The 27805-nt window shown below is 48.3% G+C and overlaps 1 protein-coding gene across 6 annotated transcripts; it reads right to left on the bottom strand.

The window, feature by feature from the left end:
• Positions 1-278: 278 nt before the first annotated feature.
• Positions 279-27805, bottom strand: SLC7A9 (solute carrier family 7 member 9). Of its 6 annotated transcripts, XM_011237805.3 has the most exons (14): positions 27758-27805; positions 25092-25177; positions 24316-24437; positions 22260-22407; positions 21721-21963; positions 21301-21426; positions 20954-21053; positions 20178-20222; positions 19617-19740; positions 18211-18314; positions 10473-10569; positions 9376-9525; positions 2036-2210; positions 301-413 (listed from the first exon to the last, which is right to left on the bottom strand). In XM_011237805.3, the coding sequence occupies exons 3-14, from the start codon at positions 24409-24411 to the stop codon at positions 349-351; spliced, it is 1473 nt and encodes a 490-aa protein (XP_011236107.1). In that variant the 5' UTR covers positions 24412-24437; positions 25092-25177; positions 27758-27805; the 3' UTR covers positions 301-348. The 6 variants fall into 6 exon arrangements, with proteins under 6 accessions (XP_034528430.1, XP_034528428.1, XP_034528429.1 ...); XM_034672542.1 differs by lacking the exon at positions 27758-27805 and having other exon boundaries at positions 25092-25220; XM_034672539.1 differs by lacking the exons at positions 22260-22407; positions 25092-25177; positions 27758-27805 and having other exon boundaries at positions 279-413.

Raw genomic sequence — 27805 nt, 5'->3', positions numbered from 1 at the left:
AAACTTTTACCTATTTTACATAAAATATATATGTATACCTTATCGATGAGTTTAAAGAATGCCCTTTATTTACATAGGTGTGGCAGGCCTGCCCCTGTTAAGGAGTCCCGGCGTAGGGGGCAGTCTGCTGAGCCTGGCCGCCACGTCTCTGCCTGCTAACTTTAGCAAACATCTGTCACTTCTCTCCAGCACCCCCACCCAGCGAATTGAGGATGTCTACAAATAGCAGTATTATGAACATCTGAATACATTTTTTTTCTTAAGGAAAACATCAGAAAGAAATAACAAATATTGCTTACAAAAATAAATTGGTCGTGGCTTGGACTTTGCTCCGGGAGGCTGAGCTCGTCACTCTGGAGTCTCCTCTGGCGGCACCACCTCCATGAGCATCTGGAGATGCATGGTGACGGGCCCTGGAGTAAAAGCCAGTCAGGAAGTGCGGTCAGAGAGCTGTAATGAAAAGCTGGCTTCACCTCATTTCTGGGTTCCCGCCCCGCGGCTCAGGGGACGTGGGCTGAAGGTAGTTGGAGCTATGCTGGGAGCTACGGTGGGTTCCCTGGAGGTACGTTATTTCCTAGGGAAGCTTTAGGAGCCTGCTAACGGTTTTCCTGCCGCCAAACAGTGTCCTCTGGGGAAGGTCGCACGACTCACTTCTGAGTCTGTACATAACCACCACTGATGGAGAGTTGAATATTGAGTTTGAAAGCCCTGGGCCCGCATCTTGCTTAAAAGTTAGATTGTTCTTTTCACTTCCAACCAGTTCTTGTAGGGAGCAGCTTGGCTAAGACCCACTTTGTACCCCTTAGGTTGTAAGTCATCCTGGCTAGATTATCAGTATGATCAGATCTAAGCTCAAGGTCAGAGGCGGGGCGGGGGGTGGGGGGGATGGCTGTTCTAGCACGGCATGTACTTCCTTTCTACAGTAGTGTGCCTGCAGCCCTCTCTCAGCGTAGGGCTTCGATCAGAGTAAAGAGGCTGGGCGGTGGGGAGAGCTCGTTCAGGAAAGGGAAAATCCCTGGTGGAAATATAAAGCCCTATTTCGGGTGTGGTTTCACTTGGCTAATCAACATGAAACAGACTCTCTCTTGCTTATTATAACACCGCTGTCGGGTTTCACAGGTGAGGAATGCAGGCCATGCCAGGATCTGAACGGCCCAGGTTGGAGAAGGGCGTTCCCAGTCCCCGCTGGCTCTAAGTCTCAGGGTCACCCCGCATGTCTCCCTGAATTGCATATATAGATAGAGGTAGAAACCCCAGAGGGGTGCGGAGGGGACGGCTGTACTTCCTGCTCTCTGTTCAGTCAAGCTGAAGGAGAAGGGGCAGATGTTGGATCACGTTGACCCATCGACACTAGGCGGCTGTGGTATAGATCCGGAGTGAAACCGCACAGCCTCATTCCTGCCCTGTGGAAACAGTACAGGGAGAGGGAGACCAAGATAAGGGTCTTCAGGTGATGGATCACTGATGGCTTTGGCCCCTGATGGCCACGGGGTGCTGGCACTTCCTGGGGTCGAATCTATGGCGTGGACTACAGCACCGTGAATGTCTCTGTGCTGTACTCAGAGTTCCCTTGATTGAAAGTGGTGAGCAAGAGCCAGGGCTTTGGCATGGGAAGGGTCAGGCCCTCGTCCCAACGCTGTCATGTGTTGGGTGTCTCTGGGATGCTGCTGGGCCTCTCAGAGGATGTCTGTGTATCAGGCAAGGGAAGGTGGTGCTCTGGAGGCTGGATGCACAACCACGTGAATATGCTCATTGGTACTGAACCATCCTCTTAAAGATCATTAGGGTGGTCGATTTCCTATTATGTGTATCTTACAATAAAAAAAAGCAGGTGGTGATTTCCCTTCCTACTTGTTTACAGTAATTGACTGGAACAAAGGCAGAGGCCACAGGTGGACCCCAGAGGTGTCGCACGGAGGAGAAGGTGAGATTGCTAGCTGCACGAGCTCCTGTGATAGGTGAGGACAGGTGAGGTTGCGAGATGCGGTGCCTGTCTGTGCTTCCCTAAGAGAACAGTCCCTCTGTTGGTACTTACTTGAGATTTTCTGAGCCCATCCAAACTTATAGTGGACAAAAAGGAAGTAAAATATAAGGCCACTCAGTATAAATAATACACAGTAGAGGTACTCCAATGCAGGTTGGCTGACGATTGGGGCCACAACCAGAAACACGGATATGAGGGTCACCAGGATGGGGATGAAAATGGGCACCTGCAGACAAACAACATGGTGTCATGACCTGGCCATGTGCATTCATTGTTTTCCCGAAAATCTTCATCCCAAGCAAACGCTGTTACAGAACGTATATCCGTGACTCCATTTGCCCATCCTGGTTTTAAAGTAATTTTGCCAATCTTTTTTCATCTAGTCTTTTTTTTTCTTTTCTCTGGAATATAAAGAAAATGTCAGACATCATGTCATTTTACCTGTGAAACCATTCCGTATACACCTCTGAGGAGGACTTTGTTTTTAACACGTTTATTCCCTGCTCGCTCTCTTTTACTTTATCATTGATTTGATGTAGGAATTGGATAATTCATCCTAATACAAGGTCTTAATTCTACTTTGCCTGAGAACTTGCTCCTCTGTCCTTCAGATTTCCCGCACGCGGTCGTAGTTAGAGCCCTGTGCTTCTCTTGTAACACATCACGAGGCCCTTCATGTCCCATTGTCCCATTTCCGAATCACCAAGGTCAGTCAGTGGGTTCAGGGGCCAGAGGGGAAGCCAGTGCTGCCACATTGTGACTCCTCCCTCTTCTCCAGGGAGCTCTTTCCTTGCCGTTGGAAATGGGACTTAGAAACCATAATCTGGGGGATCTGAGTACTCATTGTTCTTTTACAGGGACAGAGAGAAAATATTTTTTTTTAAGAAGGGAAAAAATTTACAAGTTCATACTGATATTTCCAATTCATTGCATTTTTCCCTTTAGACTTATGTCTTTTTTTCTTACACTTCTGAAAATCTTGTTTCTTAATGGCTTTAGCATACTCACTTGCTTTATCCTGTAATATGCCCATAATAAGTAGCCAGAAATAACTGTACCAGTCCTACCACTACTGTAAGTATGGTATGAAGTGTAAGATTTCTTTTATAGTTCTTTTTAACCTCAGACTATAACCCATAAGGGAGATTCATTCAAAATTCTGCCTGTCAGTTTTTCCCTATGTGGTGTTGTCATTTACTTGTCACAGAGTAAGGTTTCTTATCTCCATTTGTTTTCAGTTTTGAGGGATTTGTTTTTTCCCTTTTATCTTAATTTTTAAAATATTATCATTTAAAACTTTTTATTGATTTTGCTTCTCTCAATTATTTGTTTTTGAGAATAAATAGAAGCACATAGAAGCACAACCATACACACACCCGTTCATCTTCTGCTACCCCCAGAAAAAAGCTTGCAAATACATAATTGATAGTTTTGCACTTGGCTTTTTCCTGTGAACATATCCCAGAGAGAGTGCCATAGTAACACCCAGACTGTGACTCCTCCATCGTTTCCTGCCGCGTCCCACTCCACTCTGTAGATGCATCATTTATTCGACCAAGTCTCCCATTGATTGCCTTCTGGGTCGTGCTGAGACTTTTGCTAGTACAGCAAATGCTGCAGTAAACAACCTTGGATATATTTCATACTTCTGCCAGTATTACCCTGGGGGTGGATTACCTCACAATGGGGTGGCTGGGTCAAAAGATAAGTGCAAATGGAATTTTGCCAGATGTTGCCAAGTCCCCCTCCCCCCCGACAGCGGCTACTCCATTTGTATTCCAGCTGCCATGTGCGAGCAGCTGCTTCCCCGTGGCCTCAGCAGAACGCAGTGGGGCCAGAGCGTGGGATCTCCGCTGGTCTGACGGGCAAGCGGTGGCACCTCATCAGAACTGGGGCCCGCGTTCTCCTGTTACAGGGCGGGGGCGGCTCGGTGGGGTTCGTTTGCCTCATTTTTAAGTGTCATTGCAGTATCTCTCTGAACTGTCTTTTCATATGTTTGTTTATATGTTCTGTCCATTTCAGATGTTAATTCCCGTCTCCATTTTAGGCACACTTTAAATGAAGGACATTAGCCCCCTTTTTGTGATATCATTGCAAGTATTTTCCCCATCTGTTATATATATATGTGTGTGTTTTAACTTCTCTTTTTTTCAATGCCTAAATTTTTTTTTTCGTTGGGGTTATGTTTGTCCATTTTTTCCTGAGTACTTAGAGATTTTGAGTCATAGGAAAGATTTCCCCCATTTCTGGATTACAAAGCAATTTATATATTTTCTTCATGCATCAGCACCATAATATTTACATTTTAGAACCTTCATATTTTAATATCCTCTTTTCTGTTTTGTTGGCTATTCTTATATCACTGTGAACTTTGTAATCAACTCCTGCAACTCTAGAAAAAATTCAGATGCACCATGATCTTCTTAAATGTTTACATTAAAAAATGGTGACATCTTGGGACTCCTGGGTGGCTCAGTTGGTTAAGCATCTGACTCTTGATTTGGGCTCAGGTCATCACCTCAGGGCTGTGAGATCGAGCCCCAGGCTGGGCTCCTTGCTGCGTGTGGAGTCTGCTTAAGATTCTCCCTCTGCCCTTCCCCACTGCCCCCCTCTTTAAAAAAACAGCAACAAAAAAATAGTGGCATCTTTAGGACACTGATTTTTCCTAAGAACAGGTATGAATTTTCACTTGTTCAAGTGCCTTTTCTGTCTTTCAAAAGAATTCTGCTACAATTTAGAGGCCTCACCTCTTGTTAAGGTTCTGGCGAGGCCCTTGTTTATTATTTGTTTTGGGGAATGAGGTGCTCTCTTTGACATCCTTTAATTGGATGTCATTTGTATAAATAAAGGCTATTGATTTTAGTGTATTTCTTTGCCTTTTTTTTTTTTTTAAGTAGGCTGCATACCCAGCATGGAGCCCAATATAGGGCTTGAACTCACAACCCTGAGATCAAGACCTGAGCTGAGATCGAGAGTCAGACAGTTAACCAATTGAACCACCCAGGAGCCCTGTTGATAGAAATAATCTGAAAAATCAATAAAACAACCTGTACCTAACTTTTCACTTTAATTTTTTTTTTTAAGATTTTAAGTAACCTCTACACCCGACATGGGGCTTGAACTCACAACCCTGAGGTCAGGAGTCACATGCTCTACTAACTGAGCCAGCCAGGCACCCCTGTAGCTGACCTTTTAAAAAAAATGGGACGAAGCACAAACACAAAGAAGAAACAAAAATGGGGAAATAATCTCCAGAATATAGGAATTTAAAAAAATCAAACTAATTTGTACAACCCCATATAAATAAGTGTGATGAAATGAATAATTTTCTGGGAAAATGTAAAGTTACTAAAAGTAAGCCCAACAGAATCAGAATTCTCAGGGAAGTTCCAAAAACCAGATGATCCAATTAAGAATCTTAAATTCCTTTTTTTGTTTATTAATTCCTTATACACTCTTCTCTTGCTTTTTGAGTTGCTTATTTCTTTTCAGTTTTAATGTTGTATTTAATGCAATGAAACTCCCTCAAAGCACTGATCATAGATAATGTCTTGTTATTTTTAGGAATTTATGTACTTTGATTTCCTATTGGACTGAAAAGTTTAACATTAACTGCCTGTTTTGCATTATAGACAGAGAATGTGGTTTGTCTTTATTACTAATTTTTTATCAAGGTTTTCTTTGGGGCATTTGTCAGTTTTCAGACATGTGCTGTATGCACTTGAAAAGGTGCGTTTGGTTTTTTGGGGATTCAGAGTGTGGAACAGTCTCTAAGCTCTGCTTTGTTCTGTCAGGGCTTGTCGCCTACATCAGGGAGATTTCTGGGTCTGTCTTGGACAGAAGGGGGCCACGTGCAAGCCCACGTGGGGTGTGTGTCTGTGGCTTCTTGTACTTGCTGAAGTTTCTGCTTCATCACAATGGCTACCGTGTGACTCGGTGAGTAGGTTTTCATGCCTGCCATCTCTTTCTTGTGAATTTTAGCCGTGAGCATCACTGACGACACTGAAGTGCCTTGTGCTTTGGGCAGGAGTACTGTCGTCTGATAAAATCACAACCCCTGCCTTCTGTGTATTTTCATTTGCTTGGTAAATCTTTGCTTATCCTTTTAATTTTCTTACAGCTTTGTAGACCTGTTTGAAGATCTTTTCCCTTTAATGGTTGGTTTCGGCTCATTTAAACTAAATAAGCCAGTTTATTCATGTAACTGACAAGTCTGGGCCCCACACTGTTTCTATTCCTATATGCAGGCTTCTGCTTATTATTAGTTTATGCCCTTAAACAGGGACATTCTGCAGGAAAACTCTCACCTGAGGTCTATTTCTCTTATTTTATTCTATTTTACTTATTTATTTGACAGCACAAGCAGAGGGAGAAGCAGGCTCCCTGCTGAGCAAGGAGCCCGATGTGGGGCTTGATCCCAGGACTCTGGGATCGTGACCTGGGCCGAAGGCAGATGATAACTGGCTGAGCCACCCATTTCTCTTATTTTATATAGGAAAAAAAAAAAGATGATGTATCACAGGAAACCCCAAGTTCCTACCCAATGTCCTCAAATATAACTATAACACAGTTAATGCATATAAATACCCAACGTGCATTATACCAGGAAATAAACTGCTTAAAAAGTGATTTCCTGCTGACCAAGCAGTTATCACAGTTGTTAACAAGTGGTTACCTTTGACGCAGTGACACAGTCTCCCAGCATGAGTGACACGTGACTCTCACTTGGGGCACCCACAGACGATTCTGACTTGTCTTGAATTTGGAGTGCAATTTGAAACTTTTCTCTCACGTCTTGAAAATTCCGTTTTACATTTTGGGATTTAAATATTAATTTAATAATTATCAAATAATTACATTAAGGGGCACGTGGGTAGCTCAGTTGGTTAGGCGTCTGCCTTTGGCTCAGGTCATGATCTCAGGGTCCTGGGATCAAGCCCTGCGTTGGGCTCCTTGCTCAGCAGGGAGTCTGCTTCTCCCTCTGCACCTGCCCCCCACCTGTGCTCTCTCTCAAACAAAATCTTTTTTTCAAAAAATAAAAGACTCAGGGGCGCCTGGGTGGCACAGCGGTTAAGCGTCTGCCTTCGGCTCAGGGCGTGATCCTGGCGTTATGGGATCGAAGCCCCACATCAGGCTCTTCTGCTATGAGCCTGCTTCTTCCTCTCCCACTCCCCCTGCTTGTGTTCCCTCTCTCGCTGGCTGTCTCTATCTCTGTCAAATAAATAAATAAAATCTTTAAAAAAAAAATAAAAAAAAAATAAAAGACTCAGACTTCATTTAAAAAATAATTAAACCAATAATTTAATAATTAAAATAATTAAGTTGATAAATTATAAAATAAAAGTATTGGTTTAATAATTTTCCCATATAACTAATACCTAGAAATAAGAGTATAAGAGATTTATAGAGTCTACAAAGTTTGGGGTGTTAAAAACTAATAAAAACAAAAAACCCTAATATCCATTCTACCAAGAAAATGTTAACCAGGAAGACATTCTGATTTGCTTCCCTACTGGAGTCTTTATATAGCGGGTCTTTTATGATATGGTCTCTTGTGAGCATGTGTGTGTGGATTTATTTTGGATATATCTTTTGGGATCTATAAATGCTGTTTTTGTTCTGAGAGTTGCTATTATAAGTAGTAAATAAATATCCCACCTTACTCTCTTCTTTTTCACATGCTATCTATAATAAACGGTAGTAGAATTAGCTGGGGGTTCTTCTTTCCTCCTCATGTCTAATTTTAGATGGTAGCCTAGGGCAGTTTCCTTGGCATGCTTTCCTTTACTGGCACACTTTCATATGCTTTTGTTTCCATTTTTGTCACATGATACTGTCAGTGCTTGATACTTGCATCCTTGTTGTAGCCCCTTTGTCTCCCATCATTTAGGCCAGTTCTGTAGTGAAGCATATTCATCTTGTGCCGACTGACTTCGTGGTTTCCGAAGCTTGTTCTCTAGGTGATTCCTCCTGAAGGTCTCATGGAACCGTCCAGGTGTTCCATATTGATAACTTTATTCTTTAAGATTTATTTATTTATTAAGGGGGGAGAGAGAGAATCCACAACAGACCCCCCTGCTGAGCACGGAGCTGATGTGGGGCTCCATCTCACAACCCTGAGACCATGACCTGAGCTGAAACCAAGAGTTGGCTGCTCAACTGACTGAGCCACCCAGGTGCCCCTTGGTAACTTTCTTCTTTGAGGCCAGTTTGGCTTGTATTTTCTCTCTTTGAATACCACAAATATGTCTCCACTGTCTCAGGGTAGGAAGTGTTGCTGATGAGAATCCTGATACCTATATTAATTTCCTTCCTTTGTAAGTGAATTGGGGTCAGGGGAGGGCATGAAAGGAGGAGTGGATCCCCAAAGCCTGATCTTTTAAAGCTCCATAATTTAATCAATATATTTCCCTGTTGCCCCTCCTAGCTCAGGTTCTCCAGTAATTTCGTATCTGGTTTGTTGGTTCCGGTCCCCTCCCACTCTCCCACCTGCCCCAGGAAATGTTTCTTGAATTACAGTTCTCAAGAATTCTCTTGCTTTGGGGAGCCTGGGTGGCTCAGTCAGTTGAGTGGCCAACTCTTGATTTCAGCTTATGTCACGATCTTGCGGTCATGGGATTGAGCCCCATGTTGGGCTCCTTGCTCAGTGGGGAGTTGGCTTCAAAATTCTCTCTCCCCACCCTCAGATAAGTAAATCTTTAAAAAAAAAATTCTGTTGCTTTTATTTCCCCCCCCACCCCGGGAACCCCAATTACACATGTGTTAGACCTTCCTTTCCCTATCTTATTTTTCTCTCAAATCCTTTTTGTTTGAGGGATTTTGTGTTGATGAAAAATCTATTCCACCGTCATGATCTTGCCTGCGAGATAAGCTAAGGTGGAACTGCCAAACTCCATGTCTCGGCTCACTCCAGAGACTTGGTGACAGTCAAGCTACAGTGCCAGAAAGACCACTAGGCACATTTCTGAAACAAAATCCTAAAAGCTAAAGACATTATTTTGTTCTTGTCCTATTTCTTTAAGCCCTCAGCTTTCCTACCTTGTTCTTATATCTGCATTTGTTGTAATTCAAAGTACAGTTGTTAACAAAACAAAGCAAAAGCCTTTAACATAAGCAAAACAAATTCTTTTTTGCGTTGGCATATAGACCCACTCCAGCTGTGCAGAGGTGGCAGGGAACCCCGGTTTGCAGATGCAGATTATTAGTGGTTGCCCGCACAGGAATGGGTCTGGAGCCAGAATTCAGGAGCAAACTCCACTAAACTATGACGTTCAAGAAAAGAGTAGAGTCAGGTTGGAAATAGAAAGCATGCCCCTAGATTTTAAAGTACTTACTTTTAATCCATTTCAAGAAATCAAAGCCACGTGTGACAGGTGGGGCACAAAACCTACCTTGATAGGCCTTTCCAGGTCTTTCTTCGTAAACCTCATCACAACCAATCCCAGAATCGTCAGGCCATAAAACAGCCATGCGGCAAAACTGAAGTAATTGACCAGTGAGTTGATGTCACCAGGGATGATATAAATAGTCGCTATGATACCCTAGTGGAAGGAAGCATGGATTCTTAGGTCATTGGTACATAAAGATGGGTCCCTGTCACCTCACAGGGACTGAAGAAGTAGTGTTTCCTGTGGATGAACATGTCAGCATGAAAGAAAGCTACACATCCCATTGGAGTTGGGGTTAAACCAGGCTTTGGCTATGGTGAGTGTTCTCCCTGAAGCCTGATGGAAAGAACTTGGAAAATTTGTGACTCTTTGAAAGTGCAATTTTAAGCAGGGGAAAAAACAAAATAATGCGTGTATGTCACACCAGCTTTCTGAGGATAAGTGTTCCTGCCAGAGAGTCTTTGTCAGGGGAAAGGGCCCTGCCTGCACTGCGACAATCAGCTGTCTTAGCCTGGCCTGGACCTGCCTTAGCTGCGTGGCCTACTCCTAAGGGAGTAGGCTGATGGAGAGTAGTGCTTCTCCTTCGGGGTGGAAGGAGTCTGGCCCTGAGGCTGGGCTTGGACGGCCCATAAGGGCCAGGGACAGTTGCACACAACCAAGGACTATCCCCCACTGAGGAACTCCAATTAGAGGACGTCAGAGGGCCTCTACTGTGCAAGGACACCATGACGTCTAAATAAGGGGGCCATAAGGAGAAGCACTTAACAGTAGCCACCTCATTAATGCCTTATTCTCCTTCCCTGTAAGCTGGTGGGGTTTTGTATAGTTTGTTACTGGGGACCCCGACACACAGATGTACATGTAAGGAGTGCAGAGGGTAGAAAGTTGGAAGAGTCAAACAGTGTCTTTCACGGGCAGGTTGAGAACAAAGAGCAGACGTTGGGCAATGTTTGAATTTTCATGGGCTTTTTAAACTTCCTATTTCATGTCGAGGAGCGAGCGAGCCTGGGCCATGGGAAAACCACTGGGCTTAGCAATACTGGTTCCCTCAGGGCCCCTCTGCATTTAAGGGGGTGTCTGCTGGCAGAATTCATACTTACATAAAAGATGATGGCAGGAGCTGGAGTCAGACGCTTGACGCTGATGTAGGAGAGCACTTTGAGCATATGGCCTTCTCGGCCCGCCACGTACACAAGTCTGAAAAAGCAATAATGGAGCCCCCGTGTGTGGGCGTGCCGGCTGTTGTACCATCAGGGGGCTTCACTACAAAGCCGCGGGGAGAGGGACTCAATGGGAACCTGGCATCTTCAGTGGGAGGCGGTCTCGGGGAGGTGAGCGAATTTTGGGGAAGTGAGCAGTGGTTAAATGCCCCTGAGAACAACACATCCCGGTGCTGTGGGTCACCTACGCAGGGGAGAGCAGGGGGCTGGCTTGGGGTTTGGGGAGGACCTTTCAGGAGGAGACACCTACTCTGTGTCCTCAAAGTTATGCTCTCACATAAGGGAAAACCTGGTCTGGGGCCAGTGGACCCCCATGCCCCTGAGAGAGGCAAACACAGAGGTGCCTGGCACTTCCTGAGTCCACGCTGTACAGAATTTCCATATTAAAAAAAACAACCCCAAAAGATGAATCAAGAATGTGTCAGTAGATGCAAACAAACGGCTTAGTCCCTGCACTCCCAAGGACTCCTGGTGATTTGGTCATCTGAAAGACTATGTTTAAAATGTTGAAGAGAGGGGCGCCTGGGTGGCACAGCGGTTAAAGCGTCTGCCTTCGGCTCAGGGCGTGATCCCGGCGTTGTGGGATCGAGCCCCACATCAGGCTCCGCCACTGTGAGCCTGCTTCTTCCTCTCCATCCCATAACGCCGGGATCACGCCCTGAGCCGAAGGCAGACGCTTAACCGCTGAGCCACCCAGGCGCCCCAAACAGAATTTTTAAAAAATAAAAAATTACCATAATTTAAGAATGTAATCAATAGCTGTTAATCTAGGTTCAAAGTGAAAAAAATACATTAGAAACTAGATCTGATACCACCTCACACCAGTCAGAATGGCTGAAATTAACAAGTCAGGAAACAACAGATGCTGGTGAGGATGTAGAGAAAGGGGAACCTTCTCACGCTGCTGGTGGGAATGCGAGCTGGAGCAGCCACTGTGGAAAACCATATGGAGGCTCCTCAAAGTTGAAAACAGAGCTACCCTATGACCCAGCAATTGCACTACTAGGGATTTACCCCAAATATACAAATGCAGTGATCCAAAGGGGCACCTGCACCCCAATGTTTATAACAGCAATGTCCACAATGGCCAAACTATGGAAAGAGCCCAGATGTCCATCGACAGATGAATGGATAAAGAAGATGTGATATATATACAATGGAATATTACTCAGCCATCAAAAAATGAAATCCTGCCATTTGTAATGATGTGGATGGAACTTGAGGGTGTTATGCTAAGTGAAATAAGTCAATCAGAGACAATTATGATCTCACTCATGTGGAATTTAAGAAACAAAACAAAGGGAAGAGAGGAAAAAATAAAACCAGGAAGACAAACCATTAAAAGACTCTTAATTATAGGAAACAAACTTAAGGGTTGCTGGAGAGGAGGGGGCCGGGGGTGGGGTAACTGTGTGATGGATATTAAGGAGGGCAAGTGATGTAATAAGCACTGGGTATTATATAAGACTGATGGATCACTGAACCTGACCTCTGAAACCAATAATACATTGTATGTTAATTGAATTTAAATTTTAAAAAATAAAAAAAAATTTTAAAATTTAATGCTCTAATTATCATGATAAAAAAAAAAAGATACTAGATCTGAGAGGGGCGCCTGGAGGGCCCAGTTAAGTGTCTGACTCTTGATTTTGCCTCAGGTCATGATCTCAGGGTCATGAGATCAAGCCCACATTGGGCTCCGTGCTCAGTGTGGAGTGTGCTTGGGATTCTCTCTCTCTCTGCCCCTCCCCCCACTCACACTCTGTCTCTAAGTAAGTAAGTAGAATCTTTAAAAAAAAAAAACAAACATACTAGATCTGAGTTATGGAGTTAGAGAAGTGGAAAATGTAGATAGGAAATTGAGAGAAGAAACAGAAGCCTGAATACGTTGAATGGGGTAAGACAAACTTGAAGAGTAGAGAGCTTTCAGGGCCTGAAAAAAAACTTTCACATTAAACCCAACTCAATAAAAACATACCCAGATACAAACAGTATAGTGGAAGGGGGAAAAAAATTAAGCTTCCAAATTTAAGATTAACTACAAAATTGGGACAACCAGAACCATAGCAGACATGACATGGGACTATTTTCAAAGCAATGAGGGACATTGGTTTTCAGATTCCGGTGCTGCATAGCTCAACTGTCATTCAGGACTACTGGCAAAATAAATACATTTGTAGGTGAACAATAACTACAACACATTTTCTGTTCTTTGGTCCTCGCTGGAAACTATGAAGTCTACTCTGCCAGAAGGAAACTTAGAAGGAGTTGATTGAAGAAGCAATGATGAGGAAACAGCAGTAAGACACGTTGGTATGGATGTAAGTACATGTGTTTTTAATTCTTGTCATGATGAACTTTTTTGGAGGGAAGGGTTTATAGACCAGGTGCAGCTGACCTACTGGATGGTGCAAAAGGGGGAGCCTTGCAGGACAGGGAGGAGAATGGAGATACTGATACACTCTGTTAGGTATTCGAGTTATATTTGAAGGGTAATTGCTAAAAGAAGAGAAATAAAACTTCCACATCAGCAGAAAAAAGACATTTCATGGATAATCGGGATAAGATTTTTCAAAAGCCAAGAAAACACAACACGTTGGAAATTGGTCCCACTGTAATAGCAGTCACATCAAATGTGATCAGATCACCCCGACTGGAGACAACCTGGGGTGTTGTTGAAAGAGACACAAGCCAAAGCCCCATGATGCTGAGTGTGGAAGATACAAGGGGTGGGATGTGTTACCCGAAGCAGCAGCCTAGAGCCTGCAGAGTCCTCAAGAGCAATATTGGACAAAACAGAATTTAATGCAAAAAGAGTTCCCACTGAAAACGGAAGCCATCTGCCAAGAAGATACCAAAACCGGGAGCCCTTGAAACATAGAAGGCCAAACTCGGCAAATCCACTGAGAGCAGAAGATTTGAACAATCAAGGCACAAGCTTGACAATGATATAAAAATCAAGAACATAGGGGTGCCTGGGTGGCACAGCGGTTAAGCGTCTGCCTTCAGCTCAGGGCGTGATCCTGGCGTTGTGGGATCGAGCCCCACATCAGGCTCCTCCGTTATGAGCCTGCTTCTTCCTCTCCCACTCCCCCGGCTTGTGTTCCCTCTCTCACTGGCTGTCTCTGTGTCTGTGAAATAAATAAATAAAATCTTTAAAAAAAAAATCAAGAACATGAACACAATATGCCTTATTTTCAAGATCCCAGGAAACCTTTATGAAAACCGCAGTAAGCCACGAGGGAAGGCATAAAGCTTCTAAAGAAGTGAGATCTTAAAGATCCCACACTCTGATTACAACATGATAAAATCAGAAGTCAGGAGTACCAAGGTCCAAAGGGCCCGTCTATTTAAAACCACATATTTGAGGGCCGGCTGGGTGGCTCAGTCGGTTAAGTGTCTGCCTTCAGCTCAGGTCATGGTCTCCAGGTCATGGGATGGAGCCCCGTGTTGGGCTCCCAGCTCAGCAGGGAGTCTGCTTCTCCCTCTCCCTTTGCCTCTCCCCCCTGTTTGTGCTCCCTTCCTCTCTCTCAAATGAATACAATCTTTTTAAAAAATAAATAAAACTACATATTTGAAATTTGAGAAAGACATAAACATGGCGACAAGTTAGTTCCCAGAACAAGCCAGTTGAAACTGGGAGGAAAGGAGTCGCTAGATGGAGAGAGGCAGACTTCAGGTGGTGCTGTGACCTCACGCTTTAAACCCTAAGAGCTCACAAACCTCTCCGTAAATTCCATGGACTCAGAAAGCAAGCAGGACTTTTGCAACTGGACACAGTCACTGCAGGTGTGGCTAGAGGGCTGAGCAGGCAAGGAGGAGTGGAGCATGGACATAGGAGCACTGGTTCTTCCAGATGTTACCTGAGGGGGGTTGGGAAGCCTTCCTATGCACAGTGATAGCACAGGACAGGGCCCTTTGTGAAGCAGAGTGAACCCAGCATACTGGGCGTGATAATGATGGCATTCAAACCAGGAGGAGAAAGGATGGACTATGGATAAATAATATCAGGACAACAGGTAGAGGTTTGAGGGAGAAAAGTGAGATCTACGCCTCATATCAAAATATATTCCGGACTGATCAAAGAGCTAAAGTAAAATGCTGGAAGAAAACACGGGTGGGTATTCTTGAAAGGAGGAAGGTTTCTCTATATGTAACATAGAAAACTCAGATACCAGGAAGTAAAAATCTTTGGTGTGACCCCACAAAAATTCTACCCAACATAAGTCATAATTCTGGCCAGCCCCCAAGCTGCACAGGTGCAGAACTATACAGAACTAATTCAGAATGGATCATAAACCTAAATGTGAGGGCTACACCTATAAAACTTCTAGGGTAAAACAGAAGAGAAAATCTTTGTGACCTTGGGTTGCACAAAGGCTCTTAGATATGACAACAAAAGCATGACACATGAAAAAAAAAAAAGTTGGGCTTTGTCAAAGTTAAAAACATGCATGTTTCAAAAACACCAGGAAGAGATGAGAAGACAAGCCACTGACTGGGAGAAATTATATGCAAGTCAGATACCTGATAAAGGACTTGTGTCCATAATATGTAAAGAATTCTTACAACACAATGAGATGACAGCTCAATTTAAAAGTGAACAAAAATTTGAGTAGAGATTTCATCAGAAGATATATGAACGGCTAATTAGCATATGAAAAGATGCTCAGTATTACTAGTCATTAGGGAACTGCAGTTAAAACCACAGTGACATGATTAATACCCATTAGAAAGACTCATCAAAAAGACAATGCCAAGTGTTCCGATGTGGAGAAACTGGAACGCTCATGCATGACTTACGGAAATTAAAATGGAACCACCACTTAGAAAACAGTTAAGCAGTTTCTGTAAAAGTTAATCACAAATTTACTGTACGGGCCAGTGATTCTACTAGGAAGCTACCTAAAGAAACGAAGACGTGTGTCCACATAGACGGGGGTGCGTGAACGTTCATAGCAGCGTTGTCCCTAACCGCCCAGAAGCAAAGCAAACCTCCACAAAGGTGGTGAATGCATAAACAGAATATATACATCCATTTAATGGGATACGGTTCAGCAGTTACACGGAATGAGGAGGTACGTGCTATGACATGCATGAACCTCAAAAATAATACTCCAAGTGAGAAAGCCAGATGCAGATGCCACAGTGCATCAGTGCATTTAAATGAAATGTCTAGAAAAGGCAACGTTATAGACACAGGAGCAGGTCAGTGGTAGTCTAGGGCTGGAGCGGGAGCAGGGGTGAACTGCAGTTAGGCAGGAGTGAACTTTTTGGGATGATGGAAATGTTCTAGAATTGGACTGTGAGGACATTTGTACAGCTTTATAAATTTACCGAAATCACCGAATTACATAATTGCAAAGGGAGTTTTATAGTATTTAAACCTCAGTAGAGCTACTGAAATTGTGTTTCTGTATATGAGCAACAAACTTATCAGAAACTGAAATTTAGGGGCGCCTGGGTGGCACAGCGGTTAGGCGTCTGCCTTCGACTCAGGGCGTGATCCCGGCGTTATGGGTTCGAGCCCCACATCAGGCTCCTCTGCTAGGAGCCTGCTTCTTCCTCTCCCACTCCCCCCTGCTTGTGTTCCCTCTCTCGCTAGCTGTCTCTGTCTCTGTCAAANAAAAAAAAAAAAAAAAAAAAATTAAAAAAAAAAAAAAAAAAAAAAAAAAAGAAACTGAAATTTAAAAAATACCATTTACAATAGCACAAAAAATAGGAATTTTTTTTTTAAATTTGAGAGCGAGCGCGAGGGAGAGCATGAGCCAGGGGGAGGGGCCGAGAGAGAGGAGGAGAGACTCCCCGCTGAGCAGGGAGCCTGACTCGGGGCTCCATCCCAGGACACCAAGATCACGACCCAAGCTGAAAACAGATGCACAGCCAACTGAGCCACCCCAGGCGCCCCAAAAATATGAAATATTTTGGGATGAATCCAACAAAAAATATGCAAGAGCCATATATTGAAACTACTCAAGAAAACACTTTTGAAAAAAATTAAGACCTAAATAAAGGGAGAGGGTCCTCACCCTTAGATTAGAACAATCAAAACAATTAAAACGGCAGCCCTCTCCAAACTATCTACAGATTCACCACAGCCCTGATCAAAATCTTTGAGGGCCTTTTTGTAGAAATTGACAAGCAGATTCTAGAATAAAGGGAGAGGGTCCTCACCCTTAGATTAGAACAATCAAAACAATTAAAACGGCAGCCCTCTCCAAACTATCTACAGATTCACCACAGCCCTGATCAAAATCTTTGAGGGCCTTTTTGTAGAAATTGACAAGCAGATTCTAGAATAAAGGGAGAGGGTCCTCACCCTTAGATTAGAACAATCAAAACAATTAAAACGGCAGCCCTCTCCAAACTATCTACAGATTCACCACAGCCCTGATCAAAATCTTTGAGGGCCTTTTTGTAGAAATTGACAAGCAGATTCTAGAATAAAGGGAGAGGGTCCTCACCCTTAGATTAGAACAATCAAAACAATTAAAACGGCAGCCCTCTCCAAACTATCTACAGATTCACCACAGCCCTGATCAAAATCTTTGAGGGCCTTTTTGTAGAAATTGACAAGCAGATTCTAGAATAAAGGGAGAGGGTCCTCACCCTTAGATTAGAACAATCAAAACAATTAAAACGGCAGCCCTCTCCAAACTATCTACAGATTCACCACAGCCCTGATCAAAATCTTTGAGGGCCTTTTTGTAGAAATTGACAAGCAGATTCTAGAACTCATCTAGAAAGGCAAAGGACCCAGAAGAGCTGGAGCTTCTGAAGAAGGGAAGGTGTTGGACCGGCAGTGTGTGTGCTTTGACGGAGCTGCCCTACAAGAATGGTTTGGTGTCTATCGCATGTCAGTGTATAATCTTTGGCAATTCCACTCTCAGAAATATATCCACTCAGAACACTGGACAACCGGGCAAAGACATGTTCCAGAATGTTCCCTGTGGCAGTGTTGATGAAAATAAGCCCCACTCAGCCCATGAGCTGAGGTTATGTGAAATTGTGCTATGTCATAAAATGGAATACAGCACAGCCACTAACAGTCTCCGGACCAGGAGGGTCCGGAGGGTTGGCGGGGCTGGCGAGCTACGCCTGTTTGTGTGAGTAACGTTGGAGAGGAACTGTTTGCTGTCGTGCTACAGAGACAGTTGGGTAGTGACAAACGTCCATGGCTTGAAAGCCTAAAATGTTACTCTCTGATCTTGATTATGTATATATTCCTAGGAGATGTTCAAGAACTATCTGTAAGTGACAAACAGGACAAGATGAGAAGTACCACCGGTGTGCCAGTCACTGTGTCCCCAAACTCACCCTGTGCTGAAGTTGGCGGCACTGCTCCCTGCTGCCGAGGAGCGTAGGAACCTACCGCCAGTGGGGCCGCCATGCCCAGTGCCAGTGTGCAAGCTCGTACACTTCTTGCTCCCTTTCCAGGACTTCAGGTTGTTTTTTTTTTTTTTTCAGTTTTTATTCAAATTCCAGTTAGACTTTGGGTTTTCTGTTATGCCATGCAGTGAAAGCCCTAAGGACTTTCGCTCTGAGTCTTGTCTTCCTCAAGTGTGGGATGGGCTCTGCTGCCCTCTGCCCCCCCAGGATGAGTGCAGGGGTTCCCTACCTGCCCGCCGTGAAGCAGGTCCCATTGGCAGCACCGATGGTGGAAAAGGCCACAAACAGTGGGACCACCCAAGAGGCGGGATAGAGAACACGGTCGCCAAAAGTCTGCAGAGAGAAGCAAAGGAGTCCTGAGGGTCTTGCACGGCCTGCAGGAGCTGTGGGTCCCAAGGAAGCTGCTGGGCCCTGCTTGGGCATGGCCACTAACTCCCCTCCAGGAAAGAAGAAAGTAGACAACCCCTCAGGAGGAAAACAGCTTAGCCTTTCTCCCCTGTAGTGCAGGAGAGCGGACTGTACTGACTCCATCCCTGGCCCTCCATCTTGCTCATGTTTGCTGGATGACCTCTCTTAGGGCTACATGTTCAGGGTGCCTTGGGGATTAATACCTATACCTTAGAAACGCCTGCCAAGGTCGGGATGCAGGGAGGCTTGTTTTGGCCTCCCAGGATTCTGTTAGAACATAGTCTTTCCCCCTCCCAGTGCACAGGTGGTGCCACAAGATCTAATTAAAGGTTGGCTGTCAGTGGGGTGCAGGCTAGCCCTTTGCTGTCACTAGAGTGCCCTTCTGCACACCACCTCATTCCACGAAATCTGTGGACTAAGGTCCAGACTTTGCAGAGAATAACTGCACTGAGCCTGGATCAACCTCCACCTGATTCCCGTCAGGAAGTTACCCTGAATAGAACCGTGTATAAACTATATGGAGTCAGTACTTCGTTTTTGTCTCAAAGTACCTTCTCAGTTTGAGGGATACTTTACTGTCCCTCCCCAACCTCCTAACACAGAGTAACAGAAATCTTCTCTCCGCCCGTCCCTGTCCTAATTTTTCATCATTTCAATGTCCGTCCAACACCCCGCCCCCTCGCTTCCTTGACCCCCCTCACTCAGAACGACCTTGTTCTCCTGCACCTTGCCCACCTGTCCTTATGACAGGTGACCTCATCATGACCAAGACATCTCTCCCTGCTCCCCATCCCTGTTGCCTGTTTGCAGTTCATTTCCTGTCCCACCCTAGCTCCACAAGGCCTCCAGCATGTGGACACCCCCCCCGCCTTTCCTACTGACCCTCACCCCCATCCCCCTGTCATTGAGACCCCCTCGCCCAGCTTAATTTCCCCAGTTATTGTAATTCCCTCCTTTGATCCCTTCCCTGCAGTTTCTCACCCACATCTGTGTCTGTCAAAACCCCACCCCTAGTGAAATCCAGCCCTGCCCCACCTGCATTCTGTGCCAGTGCCTGGGCCACACACCGAACCGGAAGGCCACCAGCAGGTGGGTCTTTGCGGCCGCCCTCAACTACTCACTCTGCCCATGTCTAGACGATTATTTCCCTCTTCCCCAGAGGGTACCTCAGCTCATTTAGGGCTTCCCACAGACCCCAGCAGCCACCTGCCCAGACCGGGCACTCACCACGGCCACCGCCTGGGACTGCAGGAGCTCGGTGGGAGTCATCACAGTGAAGTAGGCAACGTTCATGAGAATGTAGCAGCCTGTCACCAGCGGGATCCCGATGATTATGGCCAAGGGCAGGTTTCTGGGAGGGGCAGGGACCCAGGGTCAGAACAGAGCATCCCATGAGAGCCTCACAGGACTGTTTCTGTTCCTGTCCTTTCTTCCCACTGGCCGGTCGGCCAGCCCTCCACCTCTCCTTGTGGTGGGCTGGGGTCCCAGCTGCCACAGCAGGGGCTGTGGGATGTGACATTGTCACATGAGAAAGAACGCTCCTGCTCTCAGACTCCAGGGCAGTGAGGTGGAACGGTTTATAAAGCAAAATCCACCCAAGATAAAGTTGGGGTTCATCCATCCTCCCAGCGACTATTCCACTGCCCAGAGCACAGCCAAGCTCTAATGAGCATATGGAAATGAGCCACTGGGGAAACATTCACAGTCTGGAAGGGGGGCTGCCTCTTGCATGGGAGAGAGAAACATGCTTGCTGGCCCAGTGTCTCCCACCTGACTCAGCTCTCTTACCTGAAAGGGTTTCTAAGTTCTTCCGTGATGTAATTGAGTTGATTCCTAGGCAAAGAAAAATAACATGAGTGACTTAACTTGGACCTCCTTTGCCAAGATCGTGAAACACACAATAAAGGCTGGCCTCATTTCAGACACTCCACCACAGAGAAAATTCTCCGGCAGGAATTCAGGGTAATTGCTTGTGGAGAAAGCCCCGTGATGGGGGGGCTCCCAAAGGTCTGCATGTCTGTCAGCGAGAAGTCTTTGTCCTCTGTGGGAGTTGTGGGAATTTGCCAGAATTATCAGGAGTAATAAGTCCCCAAGCTGCTTTAAAAACCAGAAGGTTTGCTGTCTGAAAAGAGAATGAAAGCTGTTCTGCATGAGGGGAAGACCAGTGTCACAGAGGGTCACGCTTCTTCTTTCATCCACTATGCCTCCTATTTCCACGGCTGAAATGGAAGGGCTGCGGAATATTCTGGCCATGTCGAGGGCCTGGGCAGCCCTGACGGCCTCCCATTCCGCGAGCCTGTCTGTGTCTGATGACGCTTCTGGCCCGGGCCACCACTGCCTGCCCTCAGGCCACTCTGCGGGGCTGGGGAAGGGGCAGGGGTTGCGGTGTCTGTGGGGTCCAAGGAGAACAGAGCGGGGGCAGGTGCTGAGCAAAATGGACATGTGGAGGTGAACGTTAGGGCCCCTCCAAACCCCAGGAAGGAAGGGTCCTTGCTCTCCTTGGCTTCAGTCTAGTAGCCTGGGACACCCCAACCAGATGTGTGTGGCGTCTCAGAGGGCCTTACCATCCGTCGTACGCCCAGAGTCCGTTATAAAATGCCAGACTGATGGCTCCCACAGACAGTTGTGTGCCCTCAAAAGAATTCTCAAAATTCCTTGTATTTCCTGTAATTAAGCCAGACAGTGAATTGTGGGTGTCAGAGGACCAGACCAGGACCCTGCCTCATCTCTGGGCGACAGAAGGGCCCGATTCAGGCCCTCAGGTTACCACACAAACTCTGAAAAGCAGGGAAACCACAGGGCCTCCAGCGGAACTCCTGCAGGCTTCCTGAGAGGCCCCGGAGCACAGCCTCTGGAGGGCAAGGTGGTGGGACCCACCCTCCCCATCTCCCCCGCCCCTGGCCGCGGTCACCTTGGGCCAGGAGGACCAGGCCGCTGATGATGATGATGGCCACGATCACCAGCTTGGCCGCCGTGAACACGTTCTGGACGTAGCTCCCCAGCCGCACGCTCAGCGAGTTCACCGTGGTGATGAGCACTGGAACGAGCCGGGGCGGGGGGTGACGTGGTGCGCCCCGGGTCTCCCGCCTCGAACCTGCCCTCTCCACCGCCTCATTCATCGAGTGTACCCCAGGGACCGCCCCGGCGCTCTGCCAGGGCTTCGGGCCCCCAGCAGACCTGGCCCCGCTTGTCACCGGCACTTCTAGGCCCACCAGCCTCTTTCTGGGCGCAGAGGAGCCAGAGCCCCTCTCCCCACATCACCCGTCTCCGCATGTCACCTGCGGCAGGTCTTTCCTGACCCCTGCCCCGGACGCCACACTCAGGGACTCACAGATGGCAGCGGCAGCCAGGCATTTCACGACAACTTCGGGGGGCTTGCAGCCTGAGTAGAAGGGCGTGCAAACATACTCGGAGAAGCTGAGGCAGATGATGGCGAAGGACGTGGGCTTTATGACGAACAGGCTGGTCCAGGAAAAGAGGTAGGCAGGGATGGGCCCGAAGGCCTCCATCAGGTAAGGGTACTCGCCCCCCGACTTGGTGATCATCGTACCGAGCTCCGCAAAGCACAGGGCCCCTGGAACACAGAGAGGAAGGGGTCCCCCGCCCCGAGGCCCCAGGTGAAGCGTTGCCCTGGTCCGAGAAGCCCCTCCCCTCTGGGGCCCTGCACACGGGCCACCGTGGCCCTCTCATCTGACCGCCCCGCCCTGAGTTCTGGCCATGGCTCATTTCACCGCAGCCGATCTACACCAGTCGCCCACAGGTGTTGAGAGGGATCCCAGCCACGGCAAGGCCCAGGGCGCAGAGGGTGCCCGCCTAGCTGATCCCCACCTACCACTGGGACAGCTCGCCGGGGAGGGGAGTCTTTATTACCCAGGGTTGCAAGGACCCCGCAGGCTGCCCATATGATGAGACAGGGCCCCACGGCTTCCGTGTTGCTGAGCACAGACTTGGGGGAGATGAAGATCCCTGAGCCAATGATGGTGCCCACGATGATGCAGATGCCGCTGAGCAGGCCCACCTGGGATGTGGGGGAAGGGGAGGGGGAGGGGCGTTCGTGTGGCCGCCCTCTCCCCCCACTCCCCTCTCTCAGTGTGGCCAGCCCCCCAGGCGCCTCTGGCCAGCGCTGTTGTACAGGTAACACCGGGCTTAGCTCACATCAAGTCCATTCATCCTCACCACAGCCTCAAGAGCTGGGTATGCCCTTGTCACCCCCATTTTACAGAGGAGAACACGGAGGCACAGAAAGGTCACGGTACTGCCCAGGGCTGGACAGCCAGCGCAGGCACACCTGGCTCAGGTGCCACGCTCCTGACCTCTATCCTGACTGCACTGGACAAAGCAACCCAGACGGTTCTAAAGGCTGGTTTAGCAAACAATGAGGTCAGGGCTCTGGTCTGGGCCAGAGGCCTCACGGGGAGCAGAGGAGGGGGTAGGGGGAGAAACAGAGGCTTCCAGGGACAGGAACGCTCGGAGGCTGAGAACTTACTCTGATGCCATTTTGCAGGGTGTGAGCTTCCTACCAACAAGCCCCGCTCAGACACAAACCATACCGTTCCATCCCTATGACATTTAGGAACAGATAAAACTAACCTACAGGGATGAAACTCAGGGCTGGGGGGCCCGCCTGAGAAGGGGCAAGAGGGAATTTTCTAGGGTGATCAGTTTGTCAAAACTCATCAAACTGAACACTGAAGATTTGTACGTGAATTATACATGAATTAAGGGAAAAAAACTTTTTTAAAGGGAGACAGTGTGTGACTCGGGCCCCTACTTAGAACGTCAGCCCTCAGCAGCCACCAGGCCTGAGTTCTGGAGTCATACGTGCTCACCCTTCTGGGCAGAGGCTGGGCTCAGGGTTAGAGCCCAGTGAACAAGGAAGGGTCTGTGGCTTGCCAGCAAGGGTCACACGCAGTTGGGGAGGGCCCTGGGAGCAGGGTCAGGTCCCATTCTGGCCTCAGGGTTGGGGTGCACTAGCAGGACAGGCTTGGCTTTTCTCCTCTAATGGCCCATTTAGCTGGCCAGCCTGGGAGCCCTCCAGAATCCTTCCTCCGGCTGAGGTCTGCATTCACCCAGAAGCTGCCCAGGCTTAGGGATGAGCTGAGGACACACGTGGGGTTAGCTCTGTGCTCTTCAGTGGGCAGCAACACCCATCAGCCAACTCCTAGGGACCGCAGATCCCAGACCAACCCACAGTCAAGCCATGCCATCCCCCAAATCCCTTCTCCATCCCCTCTGCCACCAGGCATGGAAGCTCTTGGAGGCTCTGCCCAGAGCTTAGCCCACTCATCGGACCCTCAAAGCCAACCTGATCTTGTTCTGGGACTCTCCCTTCTCAGCCTGTGAGCTTGAAGCTGACCCTCCACGCCCATCCGCCTGCACTGAGCTCCGTTCTGTCTGCACTCCCCGCCCTCCAGAGCTCCCCTTCCTTGCAGCCCCAGTGCTAGCCCTGAGTGACGCAGTTCCCCCCTAGAGCGCAGGCACCTCCAAGTCCAGCCACTACTACATTCCATCTCACAGGGGTCATCCACGTCACACCCATGTCACACTCGCCACCCCTGCTAGACTCACTAAAAAGGAACGAGTTTCCCATCACTGGAGGGACAGGAGGCACACACGGGGGCAGATACTTGGTGAAGACACTATAGAGGGGGCTCCAACATCAGAAGGCCCTCTCTGACCATCCCTGATGAGGCCATGGGTCTGAGCAAACACCAGCCCCTCCAGGCGCTCGCCCGGTGCACAGAAACACACACGCAGTAACCTCGTAACAAAATGCTGACTTCACTGGCCAGAAGGAAAGAGGCAAGTCCAAGGAATTGTTTGCTTTGAGATGCGCTTTCCAAATCAGAGAGCAGCGGGGTTTTCACTGGGGCCACTGCTTACGGCACTTGACCTGGGAAGAGCTGCTGCTGAGGGACGGCCTTACCTCCTTCTGGAGACTTGTGGTCTTGGGTTCCTTACTCTGGATACTCTGGACGGACCTCTCATCCTCTCTCCTGTTTCTCAGGCTTGTCTCCTCCATTTTCCCCTCCCGCCAGTTCCAGGAAGCTGCAAGGAGAGCAGGGGCCTTGACTCAGGACCTGCTACGGTGGAGGTGGACGGGATGCAGACGCGGGCTCAGCCAGGGCTCAGCCAGCGCTCTCCTGGCTGACCCTCCAGGCCTGGGGTGGGGGGGTGGGGGGGTGGTTCTAAATGCAGCTTCTTAACTACTGTTTCCGGGAAGCGCCCTTGTCGACCCCTTGGGGATGAGTCCCGGGGCTAATGATCCCCATGACCCCCTGCAGATGGCCGCAGGGAAGGGGGCTCCCGTGCATTTTCCCTGCCGCCCGCCCGCAGCCACCCCCAAGCCCGAGCTTTCAGCTCCTGCTCCCCAGCAACGAAACACCCATCATTCTCTTTTTTTTTTTTTTCCAAAATGTAAAAAGAAGTATTTTTAAACATACTGGGAGATCCTTGGTGGAATCAAGTCCTAGGAAGGAATCCTTTCCCCATGATCACTTCCCAGGATGAAGGTGCCTGGTGTGGGACAGACCCGTAGCGGGGATGCTTCTGCCCCAAGTGACACCAGCCATGAGATGCTGGGGAGAATCTGCTCCAGACTGAGCTGGTTGGGGTCATTTCCTGGACCCTTTCTTTAAATAAAGTCCTTCTCGGGCCCTGGCCGGGAGAGTGCAGAGCCTTCCCATTGCCCTTCGGCCTTACCTGCTTCTTGCCCTGGCACAGTCCGGGGAGCTGCCGGCGCGGCTGCGTCTGCACGGCTGCACGGTCGCGCCCAGGAATGGCCATGTCTTGTGCCCAGGAGTGGAGGAAGCCAGAAGGTACAGAGGTCAACAAGGTAATTATTAAACACTTTTTCTCTTTTTTTTTCTTTCTTCTTCTTTTTTTTTTTTTTCCCCACCAACTAAGTTTGGATCCAGCGCACAGAGGGGAGGGCGGGCGAGCCAATTTCTATGCACCGGTGTTTTTGTGTTGTTCATCATTGGTTTTTCCTTAAGATTCCCTATCAGCTACATCCTGTCAGGGAAGCACCCTCTAAGAACTGACATCAGAGGGATAAACTTTGGAACCCGCTCTTTTATTGCGTTAATAGGCTAGATTTACAGCCCTAGGCAGGCGGCGCAAAGAGGAGCTGCTGCACGGGAACTGGCAGGTCAGGGCGGGTGTCTTCGTCCTACCTGGCTCTGGGAGCCTGCAGGAGGGTGAGCAAGTCTTTCCCACTCCCCTTGGGCAGTGACTGGGTGCCGGTGCCAGCAGCACCGTGCGCGTGCAGAAGAGTTTGGCAGAGCGCCCAGAGCTCGTGCGGGTGCCTGCTCCCTCCACCTGCCGCTCCCGCCCCGGTTCGTCTCCCTGTAGCCCTGTCTGCGCTCACCTGACTGTAGGGCAGAAAAGGGGTTGCACACTGTCCCTTACCTGCTGGGGAAACTGAGGCCCCAGAGATAACAAAGTATGCGAAGGCCACAGAGCTCCGACCCCCCAACCCAGAGCTCCGGATGTGCTCAGAGGGGCTGGGGACGGACCCACCCTCCCCAGGAAGGCTGACTCAGGTGGCAGCTCTAATCCCTTGTCTCAGATAAGTTCTTTCTCTGGATGGAGAACCCTGGGCAGGGAGCATTGTACTGTTATCATAACCACCTCCTCCGGGCGCTGGGCGTTTTGCACTGGGATAAATCCGGCAGCATCTCAGATAGCCAAAAGAGATCGAAGGTCACAGGAAAGAGCCCCGGCAAGCCACAGGTGGTGGCACTGGGGGCACTTCGGGGTGGGCAGATTTCTCACGGTTGTCTCTTAAAGCCATCTGGAGAACGTGGGGACCCTCACTGTCTCAGAGTCAGGGCTCCCCTGCCCACCATGCCCAGGGCTCTGAGCACACTGCTCCCCGGTGGGCTCATTCGCCCTGAGGGGGAGGCCAGAGGCCCTGCAGGGCAGGACCTGCTGCCCCAGACAGGACCTGCTCTCAGGTTTGTTTGTGTCATTCCTCAAGTCTTTGCCAACACGGCAGCACTCAAAACTGTAGTTGCTGGTGTGGCTGATATCTGCAAAACACCGCAGAATCCTCCCTGGGTCAAAGTTGCCTCCAAAGGGCTCCTGTTCTAAAAGAAATCATGTGAGGAGGGCAGGGTTGGGAGGTGGGTGGGAGGGCATCGTTGGGAGCCAGCCCTGTGACTGCAGGTGACTCAGCCTCTCCCCAGGCTTCCAGATCCGAATCCAACAGTAGGGGTCACAGAATGTTAGCCTTAAACTTCCGTGGATGCCCTGGTCTCCTGGGGCCTCTGCCAAGTGCTGAGTTTGCAACATCTGGGCATGTGGCTCCTTTGTTAAGGGTCAGAAATACACTCCAGGGAATTTTGGGGTCCCTGGTGAGCACTTCCCTCCATAAAGCTGTTGCTTCTTTTTTGTTTTTCCCTGGCAGAGAAAGCGTTCAGCCAGTTAGCCTAAATCTTTTTCCACCCTCAGGGAAAATCATCAGGATTTAACCCCTCCACCTCCACTGCGATTCGAGGAGACCTTTGGCTCCGTGAGCCTCAGCCCTTCCAGCACAGGCCTGAGTTTTGCCCCACTGCAGCCTGTTCCCTCTCGGAGTGCGTTTCCCGGGAAGTTGCAGATTTTTTTTAGTACCACTCTCTTATTTCTTAAGTTTCAGCTAAAGCTCTTGACCTTCACTTTCAAACTGTGCTTTTTCCCATTGCAAAGGTGCCGGCAACCTTTTAGGAACACCGTCTGCCTTTTGTCCTTTCTGTGTGGTACGTATTTGGGTCCCTCCTCCTGTAACGTCCGTGACTGCATTTCCGCACAGCCTCTTGCTGTCTCGTCCTCTGCTTCACCTTCCTCCTCAGAGGGTCAAACCCTCACACAGATGCGGGACCTGCCTTTACGGCTCAGACTTGGTCCAGACGGGCCTTGGGGTTGACAGACTTTCTTCGGTTCCTAAGTTCACGTGGTCAAGATTCCTTCCCGCTGCGGCTGGTAATGGTTCAGGGCCTTGGCGGGACCGCAAGGACTGTATAGGCGGGCGCTCGCCTACTACCTGGATTCCGGGCAGAACTTGTAAAGAGTCAGTGGAATGTGCAGTATCTTTAAGTTGTCAAGGCTTTACAGTCTCGCCATAAAACAATTAACACAGCAATTCACTCGTCCCTTTAAACACTGACTCCCCGTTGGCTCCTTTGTCCCAGGTCCTACTTTCTGTCTCTGAATTGGACTAAGTACATCGTGTAAGTGGAGCCATGCAGTATCTGTCCTCATGTGCCTGAGATATGTTCCACGGTTAAACATACATGTGCCCCCGTGATGCAGCAAATCCAGCCCCAGGTATTTACCCAAACAGAACGAAAACGCGTCCCCACACAAATTGGTGGACAAACACTCACAGCAGCCAGGCTGGAGAGGAGCAGCGAGCCGGGGCTCAGGCTCTCCAC

Source organism: Ailuropoda melanoleuca, chromosome 12 (genome assembly GCF_002007445.2).
Source record: "Ailuropoda melanoleuca isolate Jingjing chromosome 12, ASM200744v2, whole genome shotgun sequence".
In the NCBI taxonomy this organism is placed as follows: Eukaryota; Metazoa; Chordata; class Mammalia; order Carnivora; family Ursidae; genus Ailuropoda; species Ailuropoda melanoleuca.
This window is presented reverse-complemented; position numbering and strand designations above follow the sequence as displayed.

What these genes read in the sequence shown, in the direction of transcription:
- SLC7A9 (XM_034672537.1), bottom strand. Translation starts at nt 23,899, where the DNA reads ATGGAATGTAGTAGTGGCTGGACTTGGAGGTGCCTGCGCTCTAGGGGG. An exon ending in GAGTCCCAGAACAAGATCAG is followed by an intron (nt 22,408 to 23,694) that starts GTTGGCTTTGAG and finishes CCCACATCCCAG; the next exon opens with GTGGGCCTGCTCAGCGGCAT. An exon ending in CCTGGTCCTCCTGGCCCAAG is followed by an intron (nt 20,223 to 21,300) that starts GTGACCGCGGCC and finishes TTCTTTGCCTAG; the next exon opens with GAATCAACTCAATTACATCA.